This window comes from Podarcis bocagei (genome assembly GCF_964188305.1).
Source record: "Podarcis bocagei genome assembly, chromosome: 2".
Taxonomy (NCBI): domain Eukaryota; kingdom Metazoa; phylum Chordata; class Lepidosauria; order Squamata; family Lacertidae; genus Podarcis; species Podarcis bocagei.
In genome coordinates, this window is record NC_138126.1 from 20,054,748 (window position 1) to 20,067,152 (window position 12,405).

Here is a 12,405-nt window from a genome sequence, read left to right on the forward strand (position 1 = left end):
TTAAGAGGCTCTCTAGTCAGTCAGAGAAGAAGGAAAAGAAAACTGGAATTTTGCAACCAAGCATATCTGAAAGCCTTGATCATTAGTTGATCTGCTGCAAAAGAGATTTCTCACCTCAAAAAAGAAGAACCCCAATCACATGTGTGTCAAAGATTTTGAACGCTTGGTCGGTGTCCAAAGGGCTACCCATATAATTGTCACAGAAATGTCACTGAAATGGTTTGTACAGGTAAATCATGACATGCGCAGAAAAATATGATTCAGGAATATTTACAAGGCTGTCAGTTGCAAAGGTTGGCAATGTAAGCTGAATTGTCTTTTCTGGGTCGCCCAAACACTCTTTTGACATGTTGGGCAATCCCAGTACCCAAATCTATCAACCAAGACTCCAGTCATTCATACAAATATATGTTCCTTTTGACAAATCTATTTGGGTAGTTATCGGTGCTTAACAGCTAAGCCACAGCCTTCAGTCTTCAGGAGATGTTTCCCATGATGTGCCTGGAAAAGGTTTCAGAGGTCAACTAGAGACTAATATGGCCTTGGTCTTGCTCAGTGTTTCTGTTTTACTAACATTGTATTGTAATAAAGTCACATTTTAATGAGAAACATATGTTTTCCATTGAAATAATGAAAGTAAATGAAAGTATCCCTGCTGCATGTTTGACATTATACACAGAATACCCCTAGAAAGAACAGTAGACCATTCTCAGGGGAAATTGCTCTCAGGAAAAATGGTTGTGTCATACTAAGGTTTTTTATGTGTTTAAAACACCCCCACACCCCAAATATCTGAATTCGTTGGCTCCTCATGTGCACCTCTGAAATGGGACTGGGGCCTACATTTTAGACAACCCTAATTTTTCCTTTTCATCATTAGGTGCTCCTTTGTATTCAGATAAGGCCGAAGAACAATGATGTGGCATTTGGGAAGGAAGATACAAACCAGTAACCCAGCACTGGAAACCAAGATGGAGAAGATCTGCACAGCCACCATGTATTTCCCCTTGGTGCTCAAGTAAGTTGGCACAAAGGAGACCCAAACACTGCAAAACACCAGCATGCTGAAGGTGATAAACTTGGCTTCGTTGAAACCCCCAGGAAGCTTCCTGGCTAGGAACGCTACAGTAAAAGAGATTGCAGCCAGAAGGCCCATGTAGCCAAGGGCACAATAAAACATAGCGATGGACCCTTCATTGCATTGCAATATTATCTGTCTGACCTGCGAATCCATGTCCAGTTCTGGGAATGGAGGAGAGATTCCGATCCAAGCAATGCAGATGCCAAACTGAATGCTGCAACAGAAGAGGACAATGGAGTTTGCCAAATTTTTTCCCACCCACTTCCGGATGCTGTTCCCTGGCTTCGTGGCCATGAATGCCAAAACCACAGTTATAGTTTTTGCCAGCACAGACGAGACGGCAACTGAGAAGATGATGCTGAAGGCAGTTTGACGGAGAAGGCAGGTAACCTTTTGAGGCTGGCCGATGAATAGAAAGGAGGACAAAAAGGAAAGCAGGAGAGAAACAAGGAGGATGTAAGTGAGAGTTTGGTTGTTGGCTTTAACTAGTGGAGTGTCTTGGTTTTTAATGAAGATTCCCAAAACAGAACCTGTGGTTAGGCACAAAATTAGGGCAAAGAAAACCAAGGTAAACCCCAGAGGTTCTTCATAGGAGAGGAAGACTGTAGTCTTGAGGATACATTGATGTTTGTCATCGTTTGAGTATTGATCTTCTTGACACTGATGACAATGGTCTTCATCTGAAAGGAATTAATAATTTAAGTACATCGAATGTCAATAGTTTTCATTATTAACAAGAATCTCCCTACATAAATGAGGCCGCTTGATTTGCTTTTGTGTAGTTTTACTCAACATTCTGCCTTTTACTTCACATCCCGCGCAACATCTCAAACAAATCTAGAATGGCGGTAGGCTACTGGAGCCTGTCAGATCTATAGAATGAGGAGCATAGCTGAACAGCAGGAGAAATAGTTATTCATCAGGTAATGAGTTGATGTTGAGCTACATAAGGCCACAATTAGTGCTTTGAATGAATTGGTTCAGCTGAACTAGTTCAAAAATATCTGAATAATACAGTTGCCATAGTTGTGGGTGAATTAATGACACATTAAATTCATTCCAGGCTAGAACTTTGAACAATTTATAGTTCATCCTCATGTTCAACCCCCCGCTATCCCCATACTCTTAGCTTTCATTACACTTAGCTTTCATTAAAAGAAAGAAGTGAAATGGAAATCCGTTTAACAGTTTCCTGGCTGGTACAAATTAAACAGGGTAAGCCATCTTGGTTGTAAGTCCTGGAGGACCTGCTCCCCACCTTGCAGACCTTTTCCCACCTGGCCTGAGAGGATAGGGCCCTAACTGACTCCAGCTACAAAAGATGAGGCTGCTGAAGAGGCCAGAGGCAATCTTGGCTGTGAGTCATGGAAGACCTGCTTTTTGTGAGCTAAACAAGTTCTCTTGACTGAACGTGAAGTGAACCAGCTCGTTTTTTTGGGGGGGGGGATTAACTTGAACTGAAACCTGTTCCTTTTTAAAATGAACTTCCAAAGCACTGGTCAAGAAATGTCGTGCAGCGATGTCTAAATCGGAGCAGGAACAACTGGGGGGACTAAAAAGAATTCTTCAGACAATGGTCTGGAACGCCCAGTGCACTGATGTGTTTTACTGAAATAATGAAAAGTGGAATAGTACTAGAAGTCAGCATTTTAATACCATTGTAACAACTCAGAACGAAGCATGATTGGACAGAAAAAGAACTGTGGCTGTGGCAAAATGGCCAAGATGTATTTTTGTGCCATTGAAAGACTGCAGCCATAAAATCTGAAAACTGTTCTAAAACTATGCACTGGATTCAACTGAAGTCCTGATTCAGGACATGGCAATGGGGGGCTTGAGATAAATTGGGTTGAGACAGCCACTGATATGGCCCATCCAGAGCAACCCAGGGCCTGAGTGTTAAAGGAGTTGTAGGGATGGACAACCCTATTATGGTCAATAGCCTTCACAGACCACATGCTGTTTAGTGGCTTGAATGGGTGAATGTGGTGCAGCAGAGGCTTTCTGAGAGTACCTAGCAGGGGAACAAGCTATAACTTCAGTCTCTTTGGGGCTACATTGCATTAGGCAAATTATTGCCTTGGAACTGATTCTCAAGAACTGAAGATTAAAAATGTAAAGGTGTTGTGAAAAATCAGCACCTTGGTGTTCTGGATCTCCGTTTTGCAAATCGTCCCAATTGTGCCAGAATTCTTTTCTGGCCTAGCTTGACTACTTTCATTTTGAACCTCCTCCTCAGTCTCCCAGGGTCTGCTGTTCCTACAAAATCATTTACCTGCCTTGGTAGAAATGGTTCCTTCCACACAAGGGTCACAATTATAGCAGCAAATTGGTTGTCCTTCGGGCACCACTTTGCTGGATCCGGGTTGGCAGCTTTCTGTACAGGCAGAACGAGGCCTTGTCTGAAGGGCACCAAGAAAACAAATAGGGTTTGAGGAGTTTCTGCTTTATCTGTGGCTACTAAACCCTTCTATCATGATAGAAACCCAAACAAAATATATTTTAACATAAGAGCATGTGACACAATTCATTCTGAGTTTTTAAGGTGCTGCAAAGTACTTGTTAAAAATGATCAGCATAGCATCTTATTCCAAGATTATTATGTCCAAATAACAAATGAGAGGTTAAGGCTGATGTCAGGAGTCCAGGTTCCGGGCTTGATAACACAGTAAGCGTAGGTAATTAAAAAGGAGGATTTATTGCAAAAGCAAACAGATAGCTCCAGATGGTTCTAACAAAGCTGCCAACATTATCACTCAAGATGACCCTTCTGAAGACTCCTTCCAGTTCCTACAGAAGATATTGAACTTTTGCACCTTACTTGTTTTGCTTCCTGTCTAGCAGCCCTCCCATTCACCGACTCTTCAGACATTGGATCAGCTCCAACTGCTTCCGGTTCCGCAATACTGTCTCTGTGTCTGTTCACACCTGTTTGAGTTTCCTGAGAGCTTTGGCTGTGTTCCAGCCCACTCTCAGTTGTTCCCTTGGCAACCAGCATTCCAATGTCCAGGGGATTCGGCACAGGCCACTGTTCTTCCTGGGTCAAATCTAAACCTCTCTGTTCTGCAGCCAGCTGTAAAGTTCCACTAGGAACTGGCTCATTCCTGACAGCTGAGATGAGCTAATTTGTTCATTGTTCATTTGAACTGGACATCTCCAGGATCACTGCTCACTTCCTTAACTACAATTATATCAGTTTGGGGGTGCTTTTTGTTTTGTTTTGGTTTACAAAGGATATATTCCCCACCTGATTAAACCAGTTGGGCCACACTATGGCCTCCTCGTGAATAATCAACTGTACACCTGAGGAAGCTTGGGTCTCCAGCTTGCCAACTTTCACCCGTGAAACAGTATTGTTAGGAAACACAACCACATTCACAATATCATAGCTGGCTACCAGCTCATCTTCATCAAAATATATTTCATCCATGGTAGTGCTGTTAAAGCGGACAGTTCTCAGGAAACGGTGAAGCTGAAATGAGAGGCAGGGAGAGAAGGCCAACATTTGCGAAATGGGTAAAACAATTAAGATCCCATTCCTCTTTTCATTTCCAGTCTCCAACTGTTCTATTTCCCCATCCCCTGCCCTAGAATTGATGTGATATGGCTGTAGCCTCCACTTGAATGTTGAAGTCACCCAGAATTATCAGCCAGGATTCCTTCAGAACCATGCTGAAAACCGTGTCAGAGATCAAATATTGCAACTGGAGAGAGACCTGTTGGAATGTAATGTAAAAGTGCTGTCTAAAATGTATAAAATATTATTGGAATGGGAGACAAAGGATGAGCAAGAAAAATCCTCAATGATGCACTGGGCAATAGATATCGGTCATAATATAGACATGGAAGCATGGGAACGATTGTGGAATATGGATATAAAATTTACAGCATGTTATGGTTGAAGAGAAAATTATATGAAAATGATATGTCATTGGTATCTAACACCGAGTAAACTGGTAAAAATGTATAAATCTAAATCAAACAAGTTTTGGAAATGTAGAGAGAAAGAAGGTTCTTTTTATCATATGTGGTGGTCTTGTAGTAAGGTTAAAGCTTACTGGGAAATGATATACAATGAATTGAAAAGGATGTTCAAAATAACTTTGGTAAAAAAAACCCAGAAGCTTTTCTTTTGGGAATTATAGGGACAGTGCTACCTAAATTGTATAGAAATTTATTTATGTATGCTACTACAGCAGCAAGAATGTTACTTGCCCCAGACTGGAAAGAAGCAGAAGTCCCAGGAAAGGAAGAATGGATACAAAAACTTACGGAATATGCAGAAATAGTGAAATTTACTGGAAGAATAAGAAATTAAGATAACTTTTTATAAAAGAATGGAAATGGTTTATTGAATATTTACAGATAAATTGCAAACAGATAAAAACATTAGCAGGATTATTGTAATAACCTGCAGTTTCTTAAGAGTATATATTTAAAGTAGATAATTAAATGAGCAAATTAAATGAATTTGGATATGCAGAAGTTGTTAAAAAATAAATTTAAGGAACTACAGGAAGAGGGCGAAGGAAGTCAAATTTTGAAATGTTAAAGTGATTGTAAAACTAATGAAATGCATAAACCTAAAGAGTATAAATAAAAACTTGGAGGGAAAAGGAAATGCAAAGAAAAAGAAAACCGTGTCAGAGAAGTTTTTGGACAGATGAGTGGGTGGTACACCAACAGCGGCCCTGACCTGTCTCTCAGACCCAGCAGTAGATGCAGGCCCTCTACTTCTGCTCCAAGGCAAAGAGAGGTTTCCTGGTGAGGAAGAATAAATTCCTGTGAACCATGGCAAGCTTTCTTCTCCACCCAGGTAGTCATGTAGTTGCACCAACCCAAGTCTCAGTAATGCACCCCAGCTTGGTGCCCTCACCCATAACTGAATAAGGAATGAGCACAAATGAGTACGTTTCTGAGCACAATTCAAAGTGCTGACCTTTAAAGACCTAAACGGCCTCTGCCCAGTATACCTGAAGGAGCGTCTCCACCCTCATCGTTCAGCCCGGACACTGATGTCCAGTGCCGAGGGCCTTCTGGCGAGAAGCAAGGTTACAGGGAACCAGACAGAGGACCTTCTCAGTAATGGCGCCTGCCCTGTGGAACGCCAACCCATCAGATGTCAAAGAGATAAACAACTACCAGACTTTTAGAAGACATCTGAAGGCAGCCCTGTTTAGGGAAGCTTTTAATGTTTAACAGACTATTGTATTTTAATATTTGTTGGAAGCTGCCCAGAGTGGCTGGGGAAACCCAGCCAGATGGGTGGGGTATAAATAAATTATTATTATTATGAGCAACTTGGCATTCAGCAACAGCAACACCATGCTGTTGGACACAGGCGATGAGCGCACAACAGCACCATGGGGTCGCAGAGAGTCAGATTTGGCACACTGTTTTCCCCTTCCTGCTTTTACCTTCACAGCAGCCCTATGGAGTAGGTTAGGATGAGCATTGGTGGCTCAGCGACTAACTGCAGTTAACTGCACGCAGTTAGGGCAGTGCTTTTCTTCTAGCCAAAAAGGTGCCGGTACTGCATACCCTTGAGTACCCCCAAGGAAAAAGCACTGAATTAGGGTATTTTCAGCTTGTTTATATATATATAGGGTAGAAAATGTTTGTTTTTTTGTTATTTTACTGTAAAATATGAGGAGGCGATGGGCTGAGATGCTTAAAGCAAGGGGAAAGCTGCTTTCATGTGTACATGTTTATTTATCTCTACATAATAATAATAATAATAATAATAATAATAATAATAATAATAATAATAATACCTTTATTGTCATTGTACAACCTGTGTACAATGAAATTAAACTAGCCTCCCCCCAAAAAAACACTCATGTTTATTTTTCTCTACACAACCTGTGAATACTACATTCCAGAGATGTATATTTCTTTTCTGTCCAGGAGCTCAGGGATGTGCCCATTGCCTTCCCTGCTTTTTCTTTCTTTCTCCACAACAACCTTGTGAGGTAGATGGAACTAAGTTATTATATGTACATAAGCAGGAGTTTTTGCCTGCCTTTCAACACTTTAAACAGCCACGTCTTCTCCCAAAGAATCCCATGAACTGTGGTTTGTGAAGGAGAGTTGTTAGGAGACCTCTATTTCTCTCACAGAGCTACAATTCCCAGACTGTTTTAACAATCTAACCCTCTGCCAAGGGATTTCTGCAAATTGTAGCCTTGTGAGGCGAATAGGGGTCTTCTAACAAACCTCAGCACCCCTAAAAAAAACTACAGTTCCCATGATTCATTGAGGGAAGCCATGACTGTTAAAGTGGTACAGGAGTGTGTACCACACACACAAATGGCCCAAGTGAAAGAAAAAGGTGTGTGACAACAACAGACATGTTCTTCCTATTTCAGTTGTGATTTCAGTGAATCTCTCCCACTCTTACCTGCCATGGCTCTACACTCAGAAGGCCCGGTATACCTTCTTTTGCAGTCATCATGTGGTGAGATACAGGTGTGATCAGAGCATGTAAGGCATGTGCCACGACATAGACAGCATTATAAATATTGTAGCTCTCAGCAGACATAACCATCCCACCCTTGGGGAGGTTTCCCCTTCGCATGCACCTTTCCCAAGTTTTCCTTGACCATCTGTGGTGGGTATGAGAGCACTCAAATATGTCTGGCTAAACACTATCAAGGAAAACCCAATCTTCAGTCAAGAAAAGTTTCTGGGATTTTATCCTTTTGTCCGTTTGAAAGACAAATGACAAAGCGCCATGGAAGAAAGTCATGTCCCAGTATGAGAAAGATGTGGTTAAGGTGAAGCCCCACAGTGCTGTGGAAATCCACACTTTCCCTACAGAGGCATTGCTTTGTCTTTCAACTTCCTTCAGCCCATGTGGCATCAGAAACATTGATTCGGAATCGCCGTAATAAATGATCACGTTGGCTTTCCTCTGAGTCAGATGGGCTACGCAACTTAAAAGTATGTCTTTTGGAACATTCATTTCAACAGAAAATATCCGTGGGATTGCATATGTGAAGGCTACACAAATAGGACTCCCAGAAACCTCAGCCTTCATGGTTTTCACAAACTGATCTCCGCCATCATTGTCTGGAGCAATGAGACCGATCCACGTCCACCTGAAATGCAGCAGCAATTTCACTATCCCCTTGAACTGTGGAGCTTCCTTGGGGTTCATCCAGTAGGAAGAGGGGAAATGAATTTCATCACTCAGAATATTATTGACAAAACCATAAATCAGCTAGTAAGGAAAGGAAAGAATGTTTAGTGTTGGAAATAACATTGCTAGTCAACAATGCCTTCTACTTAACAGCACAACCTTACACATGTTTGTCTACTCAGATGTAAAGTCCCACTGAGTTCAATGGGACTGATTCCCAGGAAAGTGGGTATAGGATTGTTGATATTTCTTTCCCATCAGTATACATTTTGTTCCCTTACAGAACTGCCTCTAGAGACAGTTTAGAGTACAACTGTTTGAACTTTTCCAAACCAACCAAAGTTTGCTGCATTTTCCACTTGAATATTGTTTTCATTTTCCACAATTGGCCTTCATTTTACAATGGTTATAGAAATCACCAATTTTCTAAACTTTTATTGGATTTGGACATTTTATCATCCTGACACAATTTTTATGCACATATGACCCAAACCAAGAACTCAATGGTACTTGCTTCCTTCTGACTGGCTATATTCATGTTCTTATTTTATTTGTTTCCTGTTCTTCAAGATAATATTCCAGGGAATATTTAAATGATTTAAAATTCAAGATTAAAAATGGTTTAAAACAAGTCCAAAACATTGTCAGGTAACGCAATATCTTTCCAGCCATCTGAAATACAAGCTCCAGATTTTAGTTAGAAATGCAACCCACTTTGCAAAGAAATAAACCACAGAGCCTTGGGCTTGCCGATCAGAAGGTTGGCGGTTTGAATCCCCACGATGGGGTGAGCTCCCGTTGCTCGGTCCCTGCTCCTGCCAACCTAGCAGTTCGAAAGCACGCAGTGCAAGTAGATAAGTAAACCCCACTTTCAATCACAAGAGTTAAGGCATTTGGTCTGAGATTTGTTCTGCCCAGCCCATGTTGTTCTCCCTACCTGAGGGACCTCGTAAATGTTTAGCATGGTTGCCATCTGGAAAAAGGTTTCAAAGACCCCTCCTTGAATAACAGCCAGGAGCTTCCCTTGCCTTCCGCACCTGAAATTAGGGACCACCCAATGTCTAGTCGACAACAGGTCTATGGTGGCTTCAGAGGCTGTCCTGGCACTGAAACAATTTTCATAGATCCTGTATCCAAGGGTGATGTTAGGTAAGAGCTTGGGATTCTCATTAATTTCATCAATGGCAATCAAGATGGCCAGGATGTGTTCATAATTCCTTTCCAGTATCCTGGAATGAAAAGGAAATTGAGCATCTACCATCTACATGTTGCATCTGGCTGACGTTTTGTTTCATAAATTTTATTTTTTGCAAACTTTGGAGTTCCCCCAAGTCTGATACTACCTCCCTTTTTGTGAGAATGGTGACATTTCAACTACATAAGAATTAACACTCAGAGAACGAGTTCCTTATGATGTAAAATTGCATATTACAGTACAAATAAGGTGGATCTGCTCCCCACTCAGAATTGGATTTTTTATATAACTTATGGAAAAGAACATATTGAGTTACTCACACCAACAATTGTGTGAAACAGCATCTCTCATATCTCACCAAAGCGGGGACAGTATTTTGCCAAGAATAAGTTTGGAAAACCCAGGTTTGTGTCCGGATATTGTGAGGAGACACTTGAGAGTCCCGTAGACTGCAAGAAGATCAAACCTCTCCATTCTTAAGGAAATCAGCCCTGAGTGCTCACTGGAAGGACAGATCCTGAAGCTGAGGCTCCAATACTTTGGCCACCTCATGAGAAGAGAAGACTCCCTAGAAAAGACCCTGATGTTGGAAAAGATTGAGGGCACAAGGAGAAGGGAATGACAGAGGATGGGATGGTTGGACAGTGTTCGTGAAGCTACCAGCATGAGTTTGACCAAACTGCGGGAGGCAGTGGAAGACAGGAGTGTCTGGCACGCTCTGGTCCATGGGTTCACGAAGAGTCGGACACGACTAAATGACTAAACAACAACAACACTGTGAGCACTGGAGCGTATTTCCTTCATCTCTCCATATGAATCCTCCACTTCTCCATTCACCTTTCATATCACTTTTCAAAACCAATTTGCTTAAGAATCTGCTGCTGATTCTGAATACAAACTGTAGCAGAGAAGATTGGAATTGACTGGAAACAATTTAAAGCTAACAGCAAGTAACACTTACGGGATGAAGTCATGGACAGGGTCAGACTTGAAGTCATGGGTTGGATACAGAGCTGTCCTCACAGGTATAACTCCAGCAATGAAGTAATCTCCTGGACTCAGATAATTATTTGGAGGTGTTCGTAGGGATGAGAGGTCTACATTTTCAGACTTTACTACCCCAAAAAACCAGTGAAGCGATATTAGCAGCAGGATCATTTTAGGCACAAACAAACAAGGGGCACCTTCCTTCACTTGGCTTTATGGTATATCCAGAAAGTGCACTGGCAAAGAGATCTTCCAGGGGGGAAATACAACTGCCTTGCAAGCCCCATTCTGTGCCTGACTTCAAAGAGGAGGAGCTTGGCCTCTGTGCTAAAGAAGAGGCAATCAAACATCTAACTGGCAGACCAGCTCTGATGGTCAGAACCCCAACCCTCATCCTTATTAGCTCAGTATATTTGTATTGATGTTCCTCTCTTTCCATGTTTGGTGCAAAAAATGATCAGTGATTTTCAGTTCCAATATTATTATAACTATTATTACTGATTTTAAAAGGGACCTCTAAAAAATAAAACCCTATGGGATGTTGGTCCCAGGAACACAAATCAATCACCATGATATTAATAATTGCAGGGGACATAAGAACACCTCTTTGTTGCGTATGCACAGGAGAATACATGTTTGCAAACGTTTATGCCACACTTACCCCTGGGACAACTGAAAGGACAGTGAACTTGGATTAAAGTTTAGCGGAAGTGTAGGAAATTTGTGACCCTACAGATGTTGCTGGCCTGCAACTCCCATCATCCTTGACTGTTGGGGGCTGATGGCCATGGGGAGTATAACAATATCTGGAAGGCCAGTTTTGCCACCACCAGCTTAGTGGAGGAGACTCCCCAGAGAGTCAGGAACATGATTTTTATCTATGTTTCTGCATTGCCTGGAGAGACAAAAAGGAACCTGGCTGGAGAGTTAGCTCATCTACTCTTCTGCTCCTGCCACACTGGGTCATCCCCTCCTTTCTACACCCTTCTCCAGCACTTAACACATCTGTTGCTGTTTGCCCTGCATTTGGTTGTGGCTGTAGAGCAATGCTTAATTGTCCTCAAGATGTTTCCAAGGGAGAGGGATTGGAAGAAAATGTGAGCAACTTGCTCCTGCCATCTTGGCTACCAAACTGAAGGAGCATCTCCACCCCCATTATTCAGACACTGAGGTCCAGCTCCAAAGGACTTCTGGAGGTTCCCTCACTGTGGGAAGTGAGGTTACAGGGAACCAAGCAGAGGGCCTTTTCGATAGTCACGCCCACCTTGTGGAACACCCTCTCATCAGATGTCAAGGAAATAAACAACTATCTGACTTTTAGAAGACCTCTGAAAGCAGCCCTGTTTAGGGAAGTTTTTAATGTTTGATCTTTTATCGTGTTTCTAATATTCTGTTGGCAGCTGCCTAGAGTGGCAGGGGAAACCCAGCCAGATGGGTGGGATAATAATAATAATAATAATAATAATAATAATAATAATAATAATAATAATAATACTGCTCCAACATGTCCAGGGATCACACTAGAACTTCTGTGTAAAACCTAATCTGACCATAACCGTACGCCTCATTTGCAGCCCCATTGATGTTAATATGTCTGCCCTAAGCTCTTACAAGCAGGTTAGCCCCATCAGGCTAAGGTAAGGTTGCCTATTCAATCCACTCACAAGTACTAATATTAATCACAGATCGCATGGTGTGTGCTCTCACTGTTCCTTCATTCTGTCATTCAATAAAATGTTTAAATAGTCTGGGAGTCGCCTTTTTTGGAACTGCTTAGCCCATATTTCTCAACTTTCAATCCTGCTTTGAGCTTTGTCAACTCACAAATTTAAAAGAAATGCTACTGTTTGGTAAGAAGCCAGCAATATATGCTGGCAATTCTGGAGCTGATACAATTTCCTCACAACTCTGTAGAACAAAGACCCTGACCTGGATGTATTACAGGCCTAGCCACATAATTTAGAACAGTATCAATTGTCCCAGAAAGCAGCTTCTTAAAGG

At 41.8% G+C, this 12,405-nt stretch overlaps 2 protein-coding genes across 2 annotated transcripts in view; one reads left to right on the plus strand and one right to left on the minus strand.

Annotated features, from left to right (window-relative positions):
- Positions 1-12,405, plus strand: part of LOC308580708 (vomeronasal type-2 receptor 26-like) — a gene marked incomplete at its 5' end in the record, with an annotated part of 196,714 nt that overhangs the window by 27,515 nt on the left and 156,794 nt on the right. The gene's annotated exons all lie outside the window — the stretch shown is intronic.
- On the minus strand, positions 740-10,575 carry LOC308579671 (vomeronasal type-2 receptor 26-like; the record flags this gene model as incomplete). Its single annotated transcript, XM_081180606.1, has 6 exons — positions 740-1,761; positions 3,357-3,483; positions 4,329-4,553; positions 8,109-8,303; positions 9,160-9,451; positions 10,379-10,575. The coding sequence occupies 6 exons, from the start codon at positions 10,573-10,575 to the stop codon at positions 857-859; spliced, it is 1,941 nt and encodes a 646-aa protein (XP_081036732.1). The 3' UTR covers positions 740-856.